General features: G+C 51.3%; 1 protein-coding gene across 1 annotated transcript in view; it reads right to left on the reverse strand.

Moving 5' to 3' along the window:
* The window catches only part of LOC134526017 (solute carrier family 13 member 1-like), a 51,543-nt gene that overhangs the window by 13,390 nt on the left and 15,727 nt on the right, over positions 1–22,426 (reverse strand). Inside the window, exons 2-4 of the mRNA XM_063357424.1 lie at positions 2,844–2,963; positions 1,543–1,641; positions 1,352–1,453 (exon numbers count right to left, since the gene is read on the reverse strand). Coding sequence (XP_063213494.1) covers positions 1,352–1,453; positions 1,543–1,631 — 191 coding nt within the window. The 5' untranslated portion in view covers positions 1,632–1,641; positions 2,844–2,963. The remainder of the gene's footprint in view (positions 1–1,351; positions 1,454–1,542; positions 1,642–2,843; positions 2,964–22,426) is intronic.

Below are 22,426 nucleotides of genomic sequence, written 5' to 3' on the forward strand. Positions count from 1 at the left end.
TCAAGCCTTAAGTCCCAAATTTGAAAGGTAGTTTACAATGTCTGTTTTTCAGTATCAGATGTATCTTGTCAAACAGCGCTCAATGAGCACTGAATGTTAACATGAAGCAGAAAGAGAAACAAAGCCAGCCTGATTGCTTAGCTGACTGATTGCTTGATTAGGTCAACACTCCAAAACCCCTTCAAGAATACAGTGTTTCATATGGAACAACGATCATCAGCTCTGCTGTTGTTATAAGGTGAAAAAAATGTTCTTTTGCCATTTTTTGGATAATGAAAAAATAATTTTAAAATGATATTATTTTTTATTGCACTTTTTAATGCTATCTTCTGCACAAAATAATTGCGCTTTGCACTTTAGATCTTCAAAGGTCCACACATATTTCTTGTAATATCCCCTACCAGTCTTTCTGGCAGAGCACTGGTGCGTGTGTGTGCGTTTATGAATGGTGGGAGTATATTTAAAGAAAGGAGGCATGATGGATGCAGGTTCACATGTCATTTATGACAGACACGAAGGAAAACAAAATGGAAAAATTACCATCCAAGTCCAGCACTGGCCTTTGACCCATCCAGTAATGAATGTTGCAGCCAGAAGGGCCTAAATAGCACAAAGTCCTGCTCCTCCCAATCCTGCAACTACTTCCCAGCATTCGAGAGCAAAACTCAGACCTTTGTCACAGAATAGAACTGAAATTACAGTAATAAAAGCAAAAGGACAGGAAATATCACAGTACTATAAGTTCTTGAAGAGTAACTGATTTCTTAGGGAAAAAGGTGAACCTGAAAACCAAGCTGTGGCGGAATGCAAAAAAAAATGTAATAGTTCCTGAATAGATCCTGGCTTTTTGGTGGTTAGTTGAACTGTGACATTGCGAGATTTATGATGAACAGTCAGTAATTTATACCATTAATTAGAGCTGTCAAAGCAGGGAATGCTGGCCTGTATGCATGCAAGTGTGACTGTCACTCAGGGTTGTAGATCAAAATATTCTAACCAAATATTTATTCTTGAATTTGTAGATTTGATGAGGAAGTAGCATACTGTAACATCCACCATTATGCCTTCTCCCCCACTGGATCAACTCTAAAAACTAGGCATAAATCCTCTTAGGAGGCACTTTATTGTATTCTGTAATGGGTTTAGCACATTTCAGGTATTGCACACATACATCTCTGAAATTGCTGGGATTTAGCTCTTCTGTGTACACTACAAATGTTTTCAGTGGCTTCAGTCTGGAATATTTTGGAAGTATTAAAAATACTTCTTTTTTTTTAAAAGTGAGAAGAAAAGAATGTATGTAGTTAAGACACAGTACAGTTCTTGTTGGTGTATCAAAAAGATTACTTACTTTGGGAAAAGCGAAGACCATCCTGGGATGAAGCCAGGGTCTCTGGTGAACCACAGCAGGGTCATTAGAATGAATAGGACAAGTGTAACAATTTCTGGGTAGCTATAGCAGAAACAGAATAGGTTATACATTTTCCTGAATTTGCACTTGGATATACTCACTCCGATTTGCAGATTCATAGTTTGACATACCTTATTGACCCAAGCTTCTTGTATTCCTCCTGAATGACCTGTGCTGAGGCCTCTTCTCTGGCTGTTCTCTTCTTGCCACACTTGAACATGTTTTTAAAACTGGAATGTAAATCAGCAATATTGAATGATGAATTAACAGTGTATGCAGAAAAAAAAAAAAGTCTAACCCTTCCAGTTACCCACTTCACCAAAGTAAAATTCTCACTTTACGATGCAGTGTCTCCCATGTAATTATCACATGCCAAACTGAGCATATTGGAATTAATTGACAAAGCCCAATGGGAGATTGACAGAGACGGAAACAAAACGTGTGCTCTTATAGTCTAGCTCATTTGCCCAGGAAGGATGAAACTTTAATCATGGGATCTAATTGAAACAATCAAATACATAACCTGGCTATTTAATGAAAGTCATCTATGACTTTTTGCTTTACTTTGTTTTGTAATGAAAAAGTTTGTATCTCCTGAGTAGCCCGCATACTGACCAGCAGGCTCTTTGGTACGAGCTCGGTTTTCATTGTTGGGTAAGACTCTTACACAGCGTTAAAAAGAACAGTATCGAAACAATCAAGAAAAATGAAACAGTAAATGTTCACATATGGAGTGGTAAGCGTGGGATGATTTTAAGTCTGCTTAAGAGTGGACAGTCACGCTCTTCATCTCTTGTGCCATGCGTAGCCATGAAATTGGGGAAGACAGGTGTCCCCGTTGTTATCTCTGCGAATGCTAGTGAACTCATGGAGAACAAGGCTTTGAAGAATTAGTCCAAAAGAAGTACTGTCCTTTCCAAAACCTTAAAAGCACAATCTCTGAGAGGAATAAAACTCGCCATCCCACCACATATAAATTTTGGAAAAGTAGAAGTTTTTTACTTCACATTTACAGATATAGTCATCCAGTTTATAACACAGATATTGCTCAAGTATTCAAGCCAATCCCTGACTCCAGTGAAGGACACCATCCTGATAGTAAATCTTCCAGTCTTAGAAAAAATTGTGTAAAATTTCAGTATTCTTCTTTCTTGCACACATGCACTGTTTAATGATGATGTCTGTTTATTCTAAGGGGATGGGTATCATCATTTGTAATATGGACTTTTCACTTTGGGCTGAGTAGTCAAGGGTCCTTATTTTAGAAAATTCTTGTCCCACCCCGAAACTCATCCATACCAATCAAGGATGAAAAATCACTGTTGATATCTTCCTATTGGGTCTGTTAAACTTAGATGTAATATTTACTCCTGTTACAAAATATCTCTTACATCACCAGCCTTTAGTTTTATTGATTACAACATTTACTTACTCAAACCCAAGGAAAAGCCACTGGAGCCAGACCCAGGATAGCACCAGAATAACAACTGTGATGGGGATGGAAAGGATAAACCAGGATCCAAAATTGATGCACTGGCAACCTGGATAACGCCTGGATGAAAGTGAAAAAAACCGTTCAGTTGAGCTTTGCAAAGGAATGAAGACTTGGAAGAAGTGCTATAAAGCCCTGCAGCAAAAGAGTGCTTCTAGCTGACTTCAGCATGAGGTGGCCTCTGGTGGCCTCCTCCCTCACCCTCCCATCCTGTTCTTTATCATCATGACCACTACAGGAACCAGCTGTGCCAGTTATTTGGCCATGGGATCAGCAACAGGTCTGGGGATCTGACACTGATCTAGGTGTGTCTAACCTCAGTTCAGGAGGCAAGGAAGGGCCACTCACTGTGTTAAGGACCATTAGGACTACAAAGAAGCATAACTTGAAAAGCAGTTCTTTTGAGAGGAGGCTTTAGTAGAAGAAAATATACTCAAATGAACAAGTTCCAAAGAACTCAGAAGACAACAGTGGAGATAACATCGAGACTTGTATTGTTTAAGTTTCCATAAGGGATTCAAAACTGATTAGAAACAAAATTATTACTAATTTCCAAGAAAGGCAGGAATGTTCATTTGTTAGGCGGGTTGTCTCTCCAGTCATCTTGTTTCTTTGAGGCTGTCTTAATCTACTATTTAAAGATGTGGGTCATTCAACCAGAACTCTCCCTGCCATGTAAATTTAAGAACAGGAGCAATGGGCTTTGGTTTTCTGAAAGAAATTAATTTAATGTTGAACAAGATAGATGCCAGACAGGCAAAAAGGTCAGGTGAATGAATCCTGTTTTTCAATTTACTTTATGAACAGAAGTTATTCTTCTTTTGAACTCCTCAGACTCCTCTCTACTGAGAGAGCTCTAATGCTAAAAGCAAAAAAATTCTAGTCTGCTTGAATGACCTTCCTCCTTGATGTAAAAAATCAGATGGAGGGGAAATCACAGTGTCCAGGCAAAGGCTGTAATGACTTTCCAATTCCAATATTTCCAATTATTAGACAATCTTTTGTGTTTCAGGCCTTGCTATAAGAAAAGGAATTCTGATGGTCACATAGTTCTTTGAGGCAGTAAATGCTTATTATAAATGCTTTCTCAAGTATTGTGCAAATTTCAGGGTTGATCTATATTTATTGCGACGATTACATATATTGCAATTAAAGTGCCAGATGAGACTGAACCAAAACTCCTACCCACTTCTTGAGGTGATGCTCTAAATTGCAACTGCACATAGTGAGGAGACAGTGAAACTGGAAAAAGAACAGGCATTATGCTATTATATATAATTTATTAATTATGTGGCTATTTAGCTTTTATTACATGATTAGCCACATCAACTTTTGAACGCACAAATTCCAAGGTAGGAAAAAAATGGCATCAGCATAGCAATGACTTAGCATTTCATCACTTGCGAAAGTGTTTATGATCTTCTTTTGTGAATTATGTGTGATAATTCCTTATTGAGCAACAAAACAAGCTCTTGAAAACTTTATACTGAAGAGTCAATTCCATTATACAATGTTAAAGTATTGTGGTCACATTTCACAGTGAGTTTGTACAGAGCTGAATATCTATGCAAGTGTTGCTAGTAATCTTGATATTAAAGTCAGCTATTCTTCATCTCCAGAGGAAATATACCTCAGGTAGACTGGATGGTCAAATTCAATGATTTAAAAAATGATGTATTATGTAGTGCCGGTTGGTTTATCTGCTGTTGTTGGATTATCTACTACAGGTCTTGCCTGAGACAAGAACGGACAGGACACACCAAACTATTTTCAAGACCTATTTCCTTTGGAAAATGAAAAAGTGTGATTCATTTCAATAATCCGTATTTTACAGTGATTCAGTGCCAATAACAACAAGCTCTTTCCAGACAAACACTATGAATGCCAATAAATTTGGTTCTTAGAACAAATCCAGATAAGATTATTCATTTTATGACTTCTATAAAATTGCTTAGGTTGAAAATAATGTGATGTTGGCAAAGTTTGATTCTGGAAGGTCAAAGTAGATAACCAGAATAGGATTCAGAAAATTGAGTAACCTGTTAGTGAGCCTGACTGGAGAACCAAAGGTTTCATTGTAGGATTTACTCTTCCTCAAGCACAGGAGAACTTAGTTTTCTCCCCGACCTGCTGTTGTCTGGTAACCTTTCCTCTCTCTAACCTCTCCACAGCCTTCTCCTCACCCTGGGGTGCCACTGCCTGTGCTCCTAGAATCCTTGTCCCTGCTGTGATCCTTGGCTTGCAGTGCTGAAGAAACTGCTTCATGTGGGAAAGAGCTGTGAGAAAGTCTCCACAGCTATGTAAGATCAGGTAGGTGACACTGCAGATGTGAGATAACTTATACGAGGATCTGCAGCAACCTGAAGGACTCAAGATGAAAAACACCATTATGGAAAGGGATAAAATAAAAAATAAATACAAAATTTTAAAAAAAGGAAAATAAATATGGAGTCAGAAGAAAGGGACTCAGGATCACCAAGGATCTGTTGCAAGGAGCAATGAGGACCAACCCAACTCATCCTCATTGATGCCTCCCTGGCCAGCAAAGGCTTCTGGGTATCTTATGGGCAGTGTGAGCACAGTAATCCTTAGCCTACTAGCTGGTTTAGTGTCTTAGTCAAAACTGGGTTTTTTTATTCTTTTTCTTTTTTTTTTTTTCTCCAGTTGTCTATATTCTAGACACTATCGTAGTGTCCCTTTGCATGCAACTAAAGAACAAATAGAGTGACCCTGAGAGGTTCAGTAACAAATCTGTCTTGAAAAGAAGTCTTTATGGAAGCTGATCTCACTGGCAGGGATGCTTCTGCCCTGTGGATCACAGCATAATTGCTTGTCCTAAACCAACAGCAGGCTGAGGATTCCCAGCAGCACACAGGCTAACACAGATATACTACCTTCCTCTTCATGTGACAAATGAAAAGAAGGGAAGGGGAGAAGGGTAAACACTAATGCCAGCTCATTTAATACTACAATCAGGAAGATATAAGGAATATGGAATTTCACAGTGCTATTTTAAGTGTTTTATCACTGAGTGGGAAACCCAGGAATATGCTGTATGTACAGCTCTTTTGCTGAATTATCCTCCCTTCAGATGCATGAAGGTAGACTGCAAATGTGTCCAAGTCGTGCTAACAGGTCAGTTCCCACTTCGGACAGGGCGTAAATACAAATGAAGCCTCTAAGGAGAAGGGGAGCAAGACAGTTAAAGATAAAAATATTTGCAGAGTTAGGTGGTAGATTCAGCTTAAGTTAAGGATTAGTCTCAGTGGTTGTGTAAAGATTAAACAAAACCCTGGTGGGGTATAAAACTGGATTACACATGCAGCACTCCATGCACAGCCCATGCTCCTAGCAGAGGGTGAAGACCCAGGGAGAGAGCCGCAATCTGCTTATGCATTCTTGAAGAGATTGTTAACAGCTAAGACAAACTGAAAAACCAGCTGCAGGCCAGTTTTCTCCAAGTTTCCTACAGCTGCGGGGAAATGAACAAGAACAGTTCTTACCCCTAGCAATAACCTTCCCTGTTAGCTCCCAGCCGAGTCTGTCTGTCCCCAGGCAGAGCTCCCTGCATTCCTGCTGCTGCCTCACAGAACGGGCCAGAAGAATGCCACAGAAACGATCGGAGGGATGGAACCCCTCTGCTGTGAGGACGGGCTGAGAGAGTTGGGGCTGTTCCGTCTGGAGCAGAGAAGGCTCCGGGGAGACCTTCTTGCGGCCTTTCGGTTGTTACTTCAGAGTCTTCCCCTCTGAGACCTGCTGTCTGCACTCTGTGTCTCTCCTTGCTTGCTCCCCTGGGGAGCTGAGAACCCGCTACTTCATGGACACTGCAGCCAAGGCTGCCACTCCATTATCACAGCCCTGATCCTTTTTTCCCTGATTGCATGTAGGAGATCCAGGTGAGCATCACCTCTGTTGGCACATCTGGCAGCTGTGCTCAGAAGCCGGCCCCAGGAACCCACAGAAACTTCTGGGTCTGTTTGAACCCTGCAGAGTCCCCTCACCCAAAAGGGCTCACCGAATCTGCTGCCCGACCCCTAGAGGATCTCCATTCCCCCAGGAAGCTCCTACGCTGAGGGCATCCCCCTCCTGATCTTAGAAGCACAGAATCTTCATGGTTGGAAAAGACCTTGGAGATCATCGAGTCCAACCAAACAACCTACAATCTCTGTCACTAGAGCATGCCCTGAAGTGCCACATCTAGACATTTCTTAAACACCTCTAGGGATGGTGACTCAACCCCCTCCCTGGGCAGGCTGTTCCAGTGCCTGACCACTCTTGCAGTAAAGTCATTCTTCCTAATATCTAACCTAAACCTCCCCTGCCGCAAGTTCAGGCCATTTCCTCTGGTCCTGTCATTATTCCCCTGGGAGAAGAGGCCAACCCCCACCTCTCTCCACCCTCCTTTCAGGGAGTTGTAGAGGACAATGAGGTCTCCCCTCAGCCTCCTCTTCTCCAAGCTAAACATGCCCAGCTCCCGCAGCCTCTCCTCATATGCCCTGGTCTCCAGACCCCTCACCAGCCTGGTAGCTCTCCTCTGGACACGCTCCAGCACCTCAATGTCCCTCTTGTGCAGAGGGGCCCAGAACTCAACACAGCACTCGAGGTGGGGCCTCACCAGTGCCCAGTACAGAGGCACCATCACTTCCCTGCTCCTGCTGGCCACGCTATTCCTGATAGAAGCCAGAATGCTGTTGGCCCTCTTGGCCACCTGGGCACACTGCTGGCTCATGTTAAGCTGGCCGTCCACCAGCACCCCCAGGTCCTTTTCTGCCGGGCAGCTTTCCAGCCACTCTGCCCCAAGCCTGTAGCGTTGCTGTGGGTTGTTGTGACCGAAATGCAGGACCCGGCACTTGGCCTTATTAAACCTCATAGAGTTGGCCTTGGCCCATCGATCCAGCCTGTCCAGGTCCCTCTGGAGAGCCTTCCTACCCTCAAGCAGATCAACACCCCCACCCAGTCTGGTGTCATCTGCAAACTTACTGAGGGTGCACTCAATCCCCTCATCCACATCATTGATAAAGACATTAAACAAAGCCGGCCCCAAAACTGAGCCCTGAGGGCCACCACTGGTGACCGGCCGCCAAGAGGATTTCACCCCATTGTGATAAATGATTTAATCGCAAACAGGATTCCAATTAGAATTTATAATTTATTAAAGGAACAAAGGCAAGCAAACAGCGCTGGGTGTGCCTGGGGTCCCTGCCCAACCAAGACACACACCTTACAGACCCCATTTTTGGTTTATATCTCCTATACTAATACATATTCATAACTGCCTCTAAAATGGTTGGCCCTTGCCAAAAATGGGTGTATCCCCCCCCTTACAGGTCACTATGCAGATAACAACAGGACCAGTTTAAGGTGGTATTCTAGAATGTTCGCCAGGTGGCTCCTGCAAAACACAGACACGACAGACACACCGTCTCATCTGCGGCCAGACAGACAAAACAGTCAAAGGTCACACTTCACCCTGTGGCCCTAACACTGTTCCACACTGACACGAATCAGTTAAGCACATCTCACAATCCCCCATTTTCTTTTTCTATGGCATTGATTCGTGTTTTTGTTGCCAACCGAGTTAATACTTGCCGAATGGGTGTTAGTTTCGAATCTTCTTTTGTCTTTAGTATCATCAGGGAAAGAGTTTTCTCTTTCCCTGGTTCTGAATCAACAGGTTCTGTAGCCATCTGCGTTCCTTGTATAACTGAGTGTATTAGTCTAATAAAACAAGGTATAAAACATGGAATTATTAACAATCCTGCAAATGCCCCCAATATAACAATCCCGATTTTAGTAAGCCAATCACCTCCCGTAAAGTTTTCCCAGAATCCTTCTAGGTCGACTCCAGTCCAAGTCTGAACTGGGACATGTGCAATTTTCTTCATTTCTTTTACAAGTTCATTTACAGCTTCCCCTTCATCATCAATTTCTAAACAACAATTACTAAGGTTAAACTTCCCACAAACACCTCCCTCTTGTGCTAGCAAATAATCCAAGGCTAAGCGATTTTGGTACAAAGCAGTTCTCATCTTGGTATTTTGTCTCGCATTGTTTTCCATATTTGAGGATTACTAATGTTGCTCTCCATAGCCTCCCATGGCCATCGTTCACCTTGGCTTGTTCCACCACAAACATAACAATTAGTTACATTTAATGACTTAGCAATGTTTTCAGCAAGATTTACAAAGAGATTTTTAGCAACTGTGGGAATTTCCTATTCCACTCCTGTTTCTATTTCATGATAAAATGAGTTAAATAGTAGTCTGTGCCGTACCGATTCCCTTATTCTTTCTTTTATTTCGATATTATAAACCAAAGTCTGGGAACTTACCCGTCCCCTCCTAGTAGTTCCTACGCACTGGCTGCAGTTGTTTGCCATAACCAGAGTCAAGGAGCTTACCCCAAAGAGGACCAGAAGCGGTCCGGTCAGGGCCATAGTGATCGGCGGTCACAGCGCGAAGGGGTTGCAGCCCTTGGCAGACCTTTCAAGCCGCACCACTCGTTCCCCTCCGGTCTTGCCCTCTTCCTTAATCTTTTAAGGGGTAACCTTTAATCAAGAAGCACTCTTTGATTAAATTGACAACAATAAAGCCTAACCCATGGTAGGTTATATAGGGGAGTGGTGGCCCCACAGCGAATGCACAAAAATTCTAAACTGTTTCCTAGATCCTTGACTTCTTTTTTGGAAAATGATATATTTTAAAACATGTAGAACACTTTGCCCTTAAAAATAAACAGCACCGTTTACACAATGGACTAAATCACCTTTCCTAATAGGTATTTATCCCTGTCCACTAATTCTACAGGAGTAGTTACAATGAAATTCCCACAGCAACTTGGCTTATGCTTCTTGATGAAGGTCTCTTTAAGTTCGGCTGATGGTTAGCTTGGCTTCTCCGGGCTCAGATGTGACTCTCCACTCCTTCACTGGACCTTTCACTCACGACACATGTGTCAAATCCTAATGGTGGTGTTTGAGCCATCATCCCAATCTCTCGTAGTTCTTTTAACCTTTTTCCAATGGATATTATATATTTTTGGATACTATAATCTTCAACCACATTGTTCCCCAGGGGCATCCCTTGGGAGTAAGGCATTCCATATAACATTTCATATGGCGATAATCCAGTCTCACTGTGTGGCTTAGTTCTTATGTTTAATAGTGCCAATGGTAGGCATTTCGTCCAGGACATCTGTGTCTCAATCATTAATTTAGCCAATTGCTGTTTTATTGTTTGATTCATTCTTTCTACTTTCCCTGAGCTTTGTGGGTGCCACGGAGTGTGGTATTCCCATTGAATACCTAATGATTGACATAATAATTTTATTATTTTAGAAGTAAAATGTGCGCCCTGATCAGAATCAATATACTGGATTATCCCATATCTAGGTATTAAGTGTTCTAATAAGATTTTTACTACCATCTGTGCCGTAGCTCGCGCTACAGGGTAAGCTTCTACCCATTGTGTTAAATGATCTACTAGTACTAGTAAATATTTTATTCTCCCTACCTTAGGCAATTCAGTAAAATCGACTCGTATTCTTTCAAAAGGTCTATAAGCTGTTTTCCTTCCTCCCGTGGCTGCTTGTCGAAACACTTTCTTGTTTACTTTTTGACAAGTTAAACATCCTCGCCTGATTTGCTTTGCTATTTCAAAAATCCCAATACAGCCAAATTGTTTAAGGAAATGATCACTTATCGCCTTTGTACCCCAATGTGTTTGTGTGTGTAAGCGTTCTAATATTTGCCTGGCATAAGCTTTTGGCAACATCTCTCGCCCGTCGGGCAGCATCCATTTTCCCTGTTCTAACTTAGCTCCTATTTTCTCTAATTTTGCCTGTTCCTCAGGGGTAAATTTCTTTTCTTTCTCCTCTAGTTCTTTTTCACTAATGTCTCCTTGTACTTGTACTACATTAATTTTAGCGACGTGAGTCCTCAGGGCTGCTTCCTGGGCCTCTCTATCGGCTAGGTTATTCCCTCTGGTTCGATAATCTAATCCCTTTTGGTGTCCTCTCACATGTACCACTGCTATCTCCTTTGGTTTTCTTAACGCCTTTAAAATTTTCACTATTAGTTCTTGATGTATTAGATTCCTTCCTTGGGTATTAATTAAACCTCTTTCCTCCCAAATTTTTCCAAAAGTGTGGACTACTCCATACGCATATTTAGAATCCCAACTCTCTGGGCACGGCCAGCCAGCCAGTTTTTAACCCAGCAAAGAGTACACTCGTCTATGCCATGGATCGCCAGCTTCTCCAGGAGAATGCTGTGGGGGACGGTGTCAAAGGCCTTGCCAAAGTCCAGACAGACAACGTCCACAGCCTTCCCCGCATCCAGAAGGCGGGTGACATGGTCACAGAAAGCGATCAGGTTGGTTAAGCAGCACCTCCCTTTCCTAAAGCCATGCTGGCTGGCCCCGATCCCTTGGCTGCCCTGCGCTTGCCGTGAGAGCTCACTCAAGATGATCCTCTCCATGATCTTTCCTGGTACCGAGGTCAGGCTGACAGGCCTGTAGTTCCCCGGATCCTCCTTCCGACCCTTCTTGTAGATGGGCGTCACATTAGCCACCCTCCAGGCATCTGGGACCTGCCCTGTTGACCAGGATTGTTGATAAACGATGGAGAGAGGCTTGGTGAGCTCTCCCGCCAGCTCCCTGAGTACTCTTGGGTGAATCCCATCCGGCCCCATAGACTTCTGTGCGTCTGGGTGCAGAAGCAGGTCATTGGCTACTTCCTCCTGGGTTATGGGTGGGTTGTTCTGCTCTCCATCCTTATCTCCCAGCTCAGGAGGCTGAACACCCTGGGGATAGCTGGTGGACATGGCCAATTCCATACCCGGACGCAGCAGCCGGGCTTGTCTGGGGCACGGGCAGGGCCCTGCTGCCCTCCAGGCAACCCCAGGGCTTCTCCGGCCCTCTCAGGAGCATGAGCTGGGCCAAGCGGTCCCCACCAAGAGCCCCAGGGCCTCTCCCGGGCCTCGCAGGGCCCCACGGAAGGCCCAGTGGGGCCTTCTGCTGCTGAGCAGAGCGGCAGTTCCTCCCCCAGGCACGCTCGGGGCGCCGGGAGGGGTGGAGAGTGGCCCCACCAGTGGTGGCAGCCCCACAAGAAGGCCAGAGGCACTGGAAGCAGAGCAACTGGCAGCACAGGCAAACCCAGAGGTAAACCCCTCTGGGCTGCTCAAGTATGGCAAGATATTGCTGACCCGCTGGGGAAACTAGTGGTGAAAGTACATCACGTAGGTGCCCACACACCCATGAGTCGAGCCACCGAAGAACATCGAAATAATCAGCAAACCCACCTAGAACCGGAAAAAGAGACCTTGAAAGCTCAGCGTGAGGACGTCTTTTCTTGCCTGTAATCTCACAGGGGCAGCGAATGTGTCACGCGCACAGCGGGCAGCGTCTTCACTAGAGCAAGAAGCGACCACTGACACCCACCTCCAGTGACACTGCCAGAGCTCTGCCACGCAAAACACACAACAGAAACGTGCCCCGTGCATTCGACAGCAACAGTTAACGTGTGCTTAGGGAAGCACGAGAGCGGTCAGACAGGGCGCGCGCATCGGGTTGTGCCCACGGATCAGGCCTACCTGTCCCAGTCCTTTCATGTGATTCGTAGCACTTGAGAATTTCCTCATAATCACCTAAAGCCATTCTGAGAGCAACGGGGACCTGGCAATTCTTCTCAGCCCCTGCGAGGAGAAACTGCAGCCGGCCTTTGGGCTTCTCCACGCTGAGCAGACTCTGGAACGGAAAACGCATTTACTGCAGCCCAGCGCGGGCCGGGGCGGGGGGCGACCTGCGCTGATGACCAAGCGCTACACCCCCAGCGGGAAATTCACCAGACGGGGCAGCCCGAGCGCCCGCAGGCCCCGGGCACAGGCGGCTACCGTCTAACGGGGGCTCCTGGCTAACGCTTGCCAGCGAGAGCGGGCGACTGCGCTGCCGAAGAGGCAAGCACGCCCGACCCGGCGGTATCCTCCGCGGGGCAACGAACGAGACCCAAGGAGACGCCGCCGCCGCCGCCGCCGCCGCGGCCGCCTCCTTTCGCGGGCCCGCCCGCGCGGCCCAGCGAAAGGCGCCCAGCCCCCCCAGAGTCCTGCCGCCAGCAGACCCGCCGGGAGCCGCTAACGGGCTGCGGGGCAGCGGGGCCCGGAGGCTACACTCACCGGCTCGGCAGCCGCCTCCCGGGGCGGCCGCTGCCGTTCAAATCTCTTGCCGCGGCGCCCGCTTCCGGGTAGGACGCCCGAGAGGCCAATCACCGCGCGGCGCTGGGCCGGAACAGGCGGAGACGCGCGGTGCATGACGGGAGGAAGGTCGAGGAGGAGCTGGGCGTGCGGGCGTCGCCATGGCGGGAGGGTCTCCGCTGCCCAGGCACCCGGTCCCGACAGGTGACGGGGAACAGCGCCCGCTCCCCCCGGGAATGCTGCCGCTCCCTACCGCCGGTGGGGGCTGGCGTGGGAGCCGCGCCGCCGGGCCTGCCGCCGCGCACAAGATGGCGCCCGGCCTACCGCCCCGGGGAGACTACGGCTCCCAGAACGCTCCGCGGGCCCGCCGTTCCCTGAGGGGAGGCCCTTCCCGCCGCCAGGCCCGGCCCCGCCCGCTCCGCTCACGGCAGCGCCCGGCGCCGGCCCCGAGCAGAAAGACGGGGGTTGCGCTGTTAGGTCCGGGCGGGGGCTGACGGTCTGCCTTGGCTGCGGGCGGCCATTCCCCTGCCAGGCCTTTGACCTCCCTGCGTACAGGCGTGTCGGCCTAAAGCCACGAGCAGAACAGGAAGAAGCAAAAAATGAAAAGACGACGGGTGGAACATCTTACTTCTGTAAAATGTTTGTCCTTTGGAATCCTCCCGGACACATTGCATCTTTCCTGAAGAAAGACCTACGTTTCTAAGAGAAAGTTTCAGTTCTCTCCTGAGTAACAAAGGCGAAGAAGGCTGTTTCAGGGACAGAGAGAATGGGGCCGTTCTTTTAGGGCGAGGCAGATGGTATCTCTTCTGGATGGGGCAGAGCCAGCGCTACCCATGCCAGAGCACTCAGTGCGACACCTTTTCCCTCCCTCTCTCCCTCAGCTACTTGGCCGTGGGGCTGGCGGGAGGCTTGGGATGAACCAGCCCATCAGCCGCGGCGGGGGATGGCACGGCCTCCCGCCCATCAGGCTGCGGGGAGCCACCAGCTCTCTGCAGGGAGTAGTCCAAGGCTTTAGCCCAGCGTCAGCACAGCAGCTCTGGCCATTCTGGCCACCGGCGAGCTCTGGTTGCCGGCAGAGCTCACGGTCCCTGCAGCCAGGGCGCTCAGTGTGACGCTTTTTCCCTCCCTCTCTCCCTCAGCTACTTGGGAGCCCCTTCTTCCCGTCTGAGATGAACGACTTTGTCCTTGCCATCTTGAAAAACATGGCAGACCCAAGGGTCTCTGACACCCTGCTGGTTGGCAGGGTGCTGGAGCTGGTCTTGAGAGGTTCGTGCTCAGAGCTATACGGGGTAGGCAGTGTGCAGCCGGGTTGCCCTGTGCGCGTGCCCTGCGGGGGCCGTTCCCCCCGCCCCGAGGCCAGGGCTTGCAGCACCTGACGGGCATCCCTTGAGGCCAGCAAAGGGCAGCAGGAGGGCAGCAGCTCTTGGTGTCAGCAGGGGCCATAGCTGTGCTCCAGCCCGCTGTCTCCAGTAGGTCAACGACCTCGTGGAGGTCATCGATAGGCACCTGGTCTGCGTCAGCAGGATGCTGCTCCAGGACATCCTGACGTTCACCCTTCCCTGGCTGGCCGACATCGACAGTTATGAGGTGGTCACTGGCCTGCTGAGGGTTTCCCGGCCCTGTGACAAGTATGTGGCCCGTCAGCCTCAGGGGCAGCTCAGGACCTCCGGGGCCTGCCCAGGCAGAAGGGGTGGTGGCCGAGGTGGCCCTGCTGACAGTGTGCTCTGGCTCTGCAGCACTGCCAGGGCCACGTGGAACACGCTGTCCTGTGAGCCCAGCCTCCTGGCCGACCTGCTGAGGATGCTGCTGAGGCTGCTGCTGGACGGTCTCCAGCCCCTCTGGCCCTCTCCATCCACCCCCAAACCCGTCCTTCCTGGGGCGCCTGGCCCAGGGCCCTCGGGCCGCAGCCGGGCAGGGAGCGCGTGCCGCTCGGCCCCGCAGCGCACAGGCATGCCGCCTGCCCCGGCCCTGCTGCCCTCGGCAGCCCCACTCCCTGGCCGCCGCCCCCGGCCGGCTCAGCAGCGGGGAAGCTGATAAAACTGAGAAGATGATTGAGAAAAAGGAGACACTGTTTGAGAAACTGTCTAGGATGGAAGAAACATCCCGCTTTTCCCCTGCATGGACCCATGTCGCAGCCATTAGGAGAAGATGCCCTCCTACGAGACCGACTTGGAAGGAAAAGAAGACACTACGAGACACCTTGTGGTTTTACCTCGGTGCCTATGGAGAGGACCTGAGTAAGTGGGATGAAGGACCTACCTTGGCCCTACAGGCACTAGTTGCAAGGTAAAACAGATAGAAGAAAGAATTCTTCCAGGAGGGTGGCTGCTCCAGTGCCCAGGGAGCAGTTCTCTGGTCCGGGTCGGAACTCATCTGCTAACTGTAGATGTTGTCCTCAACATTAGAGGTGCCCTGCCTCCAGCCAGGAGGGGGAGAGGGATAACCGAGTTTATTGGGCTGTGTGGATTCGATGTCCTCGTGTATTAGAGCCACAAAAGCATAAAGACATGGTGGACAGCGGTGCACAGTGTACCCTATTGCCATTGACTCATAAAGGGACAAAATCTGTTGCTGATTCTGGTGTGACAGGTCTCAAGAACTGACTGTACTTCGGCCAAAGTGAGCCGAACTGGGAATAAATGGCGGAAGCGCTCCATTGTGAGTGGCCCAGACGCTGCGTGCATCCTTGGCGTAGACTTGCTCAAGAGAGGGTATTTCAAAGACCCGAAAGCGTATCGGTGGGCTGTTGGTATAGCAGCTGGAGGGACTGAGGACATTACACAGCTGTCTGCCTTTCCAGGGGCCTTGCTCGGAGCTCTTTGGTCCGGGGATCGGAGGTTCTCCCTGAGAATCCCTCGGTGCCGGATGGAGGCCCTGCAATTCCAAGGATCTGTCGAGATTCAGAGGCAGAGTCCCATCTGGGTCGCCAGAAACTGTCACCGAAATCGGGAATGAACTTCTTAACACCGATGTAGTCTTAAGAAGCAGGCATTCTTTTATTCAGCACCGGGGACGTGGGGGATCTCTCCACCTGACATGTCCACTGAATGTGAGATTCACAGAGACTTACATCCATACAGAATATGCGTGGTCGTTACATGTCTCAGCACTCATTGCCACGTTCATTACATTTCCAGAACTCATCTCCATATTCACATCCCCTTGGCACATGCACATTAGCTCCGTTAGGGGCTTCATGGTAGGTCTTGGGTGGTTCCTAGTGGTGTACGGTGGCTGGTTTGAGCTGATAATAGAGGAATCTCTTTGTGTGGACTGGGGAAGATAAATGCAGCAGCTTTTGCAACTCCCCCATTTATTTTGCGAGCTTGTTATCGGTCCCTCCAGTCTCTTCGGGGATGTGGTATTCTTCGCTGTTTGTTCTTCACAAGGAGCTACGTTTACCTATTTACCAGACTCAGTCCCTGGTTGTAACCCCGCTGTGTGAGCCGATGCGGGCAGGACGCAGGAACAACCACAAAACCACGGATGAAAGGCAAAGAACAAGTTTCTTCTCGATACCTCACAGACCAGGGAATCTCCGAAGCAACACCCGGGCAGAGGCACGGAAGCAGGGACTGCGGGCACCGTGGAGTGAGAGAGAGTCCTTGTTAGCAAGAGCCCTTGGCAGCGAGAGAGTCCTTGTGAGCAAGAGCACGCACGGACTCCCTGTTCTGCCTGGCATTTAAAGGGTTCAAACAGGCATCGTTTTCCCACTGTGCTTTGATCTTCTTCAGCACCAGGCCAGGATTCTCAAGTGGCTGGATAAGGTGTCCCTGAGTCCATCACAGGTTTATGTTATCGAAGTGCAAGTGTTTTTCTTGCAAGCGTCCGAGACTGAATAACAATTAGTGTGATATATGTGTTTTCCAGCACCCAGCTGTGAGTCACTTGAGCGTATTAACAATCCTCCTCACCGATCTTCTGTTGCTTTCCCACGACTGCCCTCCCTGCAATGGACCTTATTGTGCACCCAACTTAGGAGACAAATCTTCTACACCAATCTGAGTCGCAGCAACATTATTCTTTTTCTTCTTTTTTATGTTTGTCCTTTTTCTGTCTCTGGTTTCAGTTGAGGCTGTTTGGTTTTGCCATCTTCCCATGAACCTGCACTCGGTAAATGCATGTGTACTTTGGGTTTCCCCAGTTGCTCTTCACAAGGAGTTTGAGATAGGAGAAGGCTCTGGGATGCGGGGCGTTCTGCGAGGAAAAGAGGGAAGAGGAATCGGAGGTGTTAAGAGCCACAATGCAGTCAAGGTATCTCCCCCCACCAGCCCTGCTCCTGCTCAGGAGCAAGCTCCTGACAGTGGGTGGGAGCGGCTGTGGAAACCTGAGGCTGGCTCTGGTAGCGGGGTGCTGGGGAGGCTGGGGACACGGGGAGGGGGAAGGCACCTGGCACCCTCTGCATGGGCCCGGCTGGGGCTCAGCCTCCCTCCCCTCTGCCTCTTCTTCTGCGCCTCGCTCTGTGCCGGCAGAGAGGCCGGGGAGGTGCTCCTTTGCGTGGGGCAGCTGGTGTGACACCCCCCCGAGCTCCCGCTGTCTGCTCTGCCCGCTTTCCTGCGGGCAGGCGTGAGAGCAGCGGGAGAGAAGGGGCATGCTATGCTGGGAGGAGAGGACACCGTCCAGCCTGCCAGCAGGCCACGGGATGGAGCCAGGGCGCTCCCCGACGGCTTTCTCCAGCGGGCGTCCCTGTTTCTCCACGGCACAAAGACGTTGCTCGGGTGCAGTGGCTGCGTGTGCAGCGGGCTCTGCTGAAGGCAGCCAGGGATCTCTTGGGACTCATGCTCCCACGGGCCTGACCTTGCCCTCACTTTCCTTTTGCTAGCACCACCGCGTGCCACTCAGCCCTCCCAACCCCACCAGCTCTCTCCTGGCGGTGACCCAGGCCCCCTCTGCCCAGGGAGAAAGCATTCACGCTCCTCCTGCCATGGCCCTGCAGGCAAACCTGCTTTGCTCCCTGGCATCTTCCCCCAACACCGTGCGTGCATCGCACCTTCAGAGGGAAGGTCTGAATGGCCTCTTTTGCCACATCGTACATGAAGGTCACCAGGAGAGTTTCCTCTTCTCCGTCCACATCCACTCCCTGTGGGGCAAAGCACAAGGAGAGCAGCTCAGACTCGTCCCGACAAAGAGGGAACGTAGGTGCTGGGTCAGCCCTGTTACCTACCCACCCTCCCCTGGGGCTCTAGCCCTAGTCTAGCCCTGGTTACGGTGGAGCTCAGGCTCCGCTTGAGTTTTAGTCAAGAACCCTGAGCTGCTTGGCCAGAACAAGTCTTAAGAGGGAGGAGACCTCTAGAGCCCTTAGGAGGAGACTCCTAGAGCCTCACCAGGGCCCTGCAGTGCTCAGGAGACCGGGACTCCAACCTCAGAGGAGGCACAAAAGCAAGGAAGACCCTGTCATGGCTTTCCCCCAGGACCAGATCCGCACCAGAAGCACCCAGCAGAGACTTACAAAGACAGCGATGTCCCTGGGGGCGCTGGTGACAGTCCCAGATGGAGAGACTTCTTTGGAGATGTGCTGCACAGTGATGGCAGTCAGGTGGACTCGCGCTGGCAACCTGATGACCACCTGGCCCTGATGCCCTGGGAAAGGCCAGCAGTTTCCCGGGGAAACATCCGGCTGCAACCAGAAAGCCAGAGCAATGAAGCGTGAGAGAGTGTTGGGGCCAAGACAACTGCCCACGTAGCTTGAAGCGTAGGCACCGGTGTGTCTGTGGGGTCTATTTCAGCTTGAAGATGAGGTGTGTGTGAGGAAGTGGACAGAAGCAGGAGGCCTCCTTCCCTGACCGACCTTTGCCAGGGCTGTCAGTATTATGGAGCAGAGGAGAACAGCGGTTACGAAACCACTCTAGTCAGGGCCTTGCAGAAACACATCCCTGCCCAGGGGCTCTGCAGGGCACCCCCCACCTCTCGCCTCCCACCCCCAAGACGGCGCAACACTGGACCGAAGGGAGAGCCCTGAGGTCAGTCTCCAACTTCACAGGAAGAAAGGAAAGAATTCCCTCTCGATTTCTGCTACAATACCTGCAAAATGCGATCGGGACTGCGGGGAGTGCAAAAGAACTCAATAAACCTCCAGAACCAGTCGTTTTTGCAGGTGTAGGTCTCCGAAGTTCTCTGCAGGTCAATGCTGGCACCTGCAGGGAAGGGAAAGCAGACGACTGCAAGAGGCCACAGACGAGGAGGGCTTGGTGCTCAGACACTATTTCTGACACCGCCGGCCAGCTGCGCTTCTGTCAGTCCTGTCCTCGTCCCAGGCTGGTGGGCTGCCCGGCTGCCCAGCCGCGCAGGGGAATGACAGCGGCCACGTGCCTGGTGACTGCTGCACTCCCAGCGCCAGCAGGAGAAGGTCTGAGGGTTCTGGGAGACAGACGGTGCCCATGTGAATGGCAGCAGACCCAAGCTGAGGGCTTGCTGCGTGGGCAGCCAAGGACGGCCCGGCCATCTCCTTTTCCAATGCTGAGGAGAGGAAGAGAGCCCCTCCGTCCGCACAGGAACACGTGCGGGGGCAGCGCCAGAGGCAGCGTGAGGATGCCGAGGGCAGGGTTGGGAGGGAGTCTGAGAGAGCTGCTCTGCCACAGCCTTGCCCTGGGACCCCCCAAGCATTTCAGCTCCCCCACTTTGGAGAGCAGCGCCTGGAGCGCAGGCGCCTTTGGGGAGGGCTGCAGACAAGCGCAGGGCAAGGAGACGGGGCTGCTTGTGTCCATACCAGAGCTTTGCAGGGCCCAGTCAGACATCTCCACGTAGGCTTCCAAAGCCCTCTCAGATGCTGCCTGCTTCATTTCCTCAACTTCCTGGGAACGCCATAAACAAACAGAGAAAAGGAGCACATCAACGTTCAGCGTGGCTACTAGCGCCCGGAGCGGCAAAGGGCCACTGTCAGAAAGGCAAGGCAAACCCTCTCCACGGAGCTGCAGGACTGAGGAACAGTGTCTGTGTCCACAGCCATGGCCACGGCCCCGAGGTGGGTTGATGAGGGTCCCCACACCCTCGTCCCCATCCTCCACACTCTCCAGGGCAGGTGGAAGGTGGACTCAAGCCCTGCCAGCGATGGCTGGCCCCCCGTGAGCGTGCCTGGGTCCCACCCCTGCCTGAGGAGCCCAGCCAGAGCAGCCAGAGGTGCTGGCGTGCCAAGGGAGTCCTGCGCTGCCTGAAGCGGCCGGTGAAAGTGGGGCCGGAGAAGGGCCTGTGCAGCCCAGGAGGCCCCTGGGGCAAAGGCTGGCTGACTGCAGTCAGCAGTCCCACACACCCACAGCCCCAAGGGCTTCTGCCCAGCCAAGCCTCCTTCCCCAACACGCCGCAGCACCTGCTTCACGCTGCTGATCTCTGCCCTCAGCCGAGCCACCTCCTCCAGCATTAGCTGCATCTTTTGAGTTTGCTGCGCCATTAAAACCGGGCAGTTCCTGCAGGAACCAGGAAAGCAGATGTTGTCAGAGAGCTGCCCACCCCACTGGGAGCCTCTGAGCTCAGCAAGGAGGAGAGACACGCGTGCGTTCCCTGCTTTGCCAGCGCTTCCCTTCCGCAGCAGCTGGCGCAAGAGGCAAAGGCAGGAAGGGCCGTGCGGGAGCCCCGGCTCTCAGGCAAATGGGTGCAGGGACACGAGGTCGTCTGACCCTTCTGCACAGACCCAATTCCAGCTCAGGAAACATCGCTTACCTCAGGGGCTTCAGGCCTGGCAGCGAGGTCCCGCAGTAAACAGCAGCTGCAATTCACATCAGCAAGAGACAGTTATTTTACCGGGGGTGCTGGCGATGCCTGCAGTGGCGTTGTCTGTCCCTGTTGCCTTGGGGCTGGGGCAGCAGGTGAGCTGAGGAGGCGGGGGACGTGGGGTGCAGGGAGAGGACACACCTCTGACCGGGGGCCATCAGCCCAGGCTTGAGCGGACTGCGCAGCCGTGATCTTCAGGTGTGCTCGGTGCCCCAGAGCTATTCCCCATTTCCCCTCACTGCCCCAGTGAGCACCGAGACCAGGCTGCTGGGCGAGGAGAGGTACCTCTCCATCGGTCCCCCTGCATGGCCCCTGCCCTCTGGGAATCCCCAGGTCAGGCTTGCAAAGAGCTACCCCCGTCTCTCGCAGAGGTGCCGACTAAGTGAGCCCTGTGGTCCGGTAGGCAGGGCAGCAGTGTGACTGGGAGGCTACCAGTCTTACTGGGAGCCCAGAAGGCAGTCCCACTCAAGGACTTGCCTGGGAAGCACTTGGGCCACGGGAGTTTCCGCACATACTGGCCCAAAAGGAAAGGTGGCGTCCAGCCCAGCCAGGCTGTCGCTCTCAGATGGTTGCTCATGAAAACTCACCAAGAGCCAGGGGGAGCAACAAGAAGACTTGCAAGAACGCCTTCTTCTGCAGGGCCATCTTTTGCCTGAAAAAGAGGGAGTCCTGGTGCTGTCATGATCCAAGCCTTGGACAAACCCCTTCACAGGCGGATTTCCCTTTTCAGGCCAAACAGACACCGTTTTGGAAGCCTGCTGCTGACAGAGAACTGACAGAGCAGCGTCCAGCAGGAACACGATTTCTGTCCACATCGTTCAGCGCTGCCGGCAGCTCTTCCCCAAAGGAAGGTCTCCAGGAAGATCATCCCAGGAAGCAAAGACGTCGAGCACACGAAGAGTGCTTTCCAGCAGTCTTTCTGGTGCGGACCTTGCTCTCCCTCTGGCTGAGGAAGCAGGCCTGTTCTCCCTTGCCATCACACACATCCCTCTTAGGGCAAGTGTTTTCCCGCAGAGCTGGGAAGCGCAGGAGCCTTGTCCGCCTTTCCTCCCAGAGGCCTCCACAGACCGGCGTGGTCTCTTGCCTGAGCTGGGGAAAACCCTTGCCCTGCGGAGGCTTGGCTCTGCACCCGAGCGTCTGGCTACGGGGCAGTTTGTCCTGCCGCAGCCAAAGCTTGGGGCTGCAGCAAATGGCTGCCAAGGGGCTTTGCTCTTGGCTCCCCTGAGAATGGCCACAGCACGAGCAGCGCCCAAGCTGAGGCGCCCCACTGGGAGCCCCGGGCTGCTGGCTGGGGAGCACCCTCTGCTCTGCCCTTTGCTGGCACCGGCCCTCAGACACCCCCGTTCTACCCCCCATCCGCAGCAGAAACATGTCGTACGTACGCGGCCAAGAGGCACATGCTCAGCAGATGTCTCCACAGAGAGACCAGGGCAACAGCCAGAAGGCAAGGAAGGCTGAAGACCGTCCCTGGGCAAAGAAACCAGAGAAAAGTTAAGCCTGCCCCTTGAGATCTCTTCTCTAGGATGCCCAGCCAGGCATATTTCAGCTCCGTGTGGGGAGGTGGGCACCGAGTCCCAGGCACGCCCTCCCCGGGGCAAAGAGCAGGGCAGCCTACACTGGACAAGGGGATGGA

This window comes from Chroicocephalus ridibundus, chromosome 21, assembly GCF_963924245.1.
Source record: "Chroicocephalus ridibundus chromosome 21, bChrRid1.1, whole genome shotgun sequence".
In the NCBI taxonomy this organism is placed as follows: domain Eukaryota; kingdom Metazoa; phylum Chordata; class Aves; order Charadriiformes; family Laridae; genus Chroicocephalus; species Chroicocephalus ridibundus.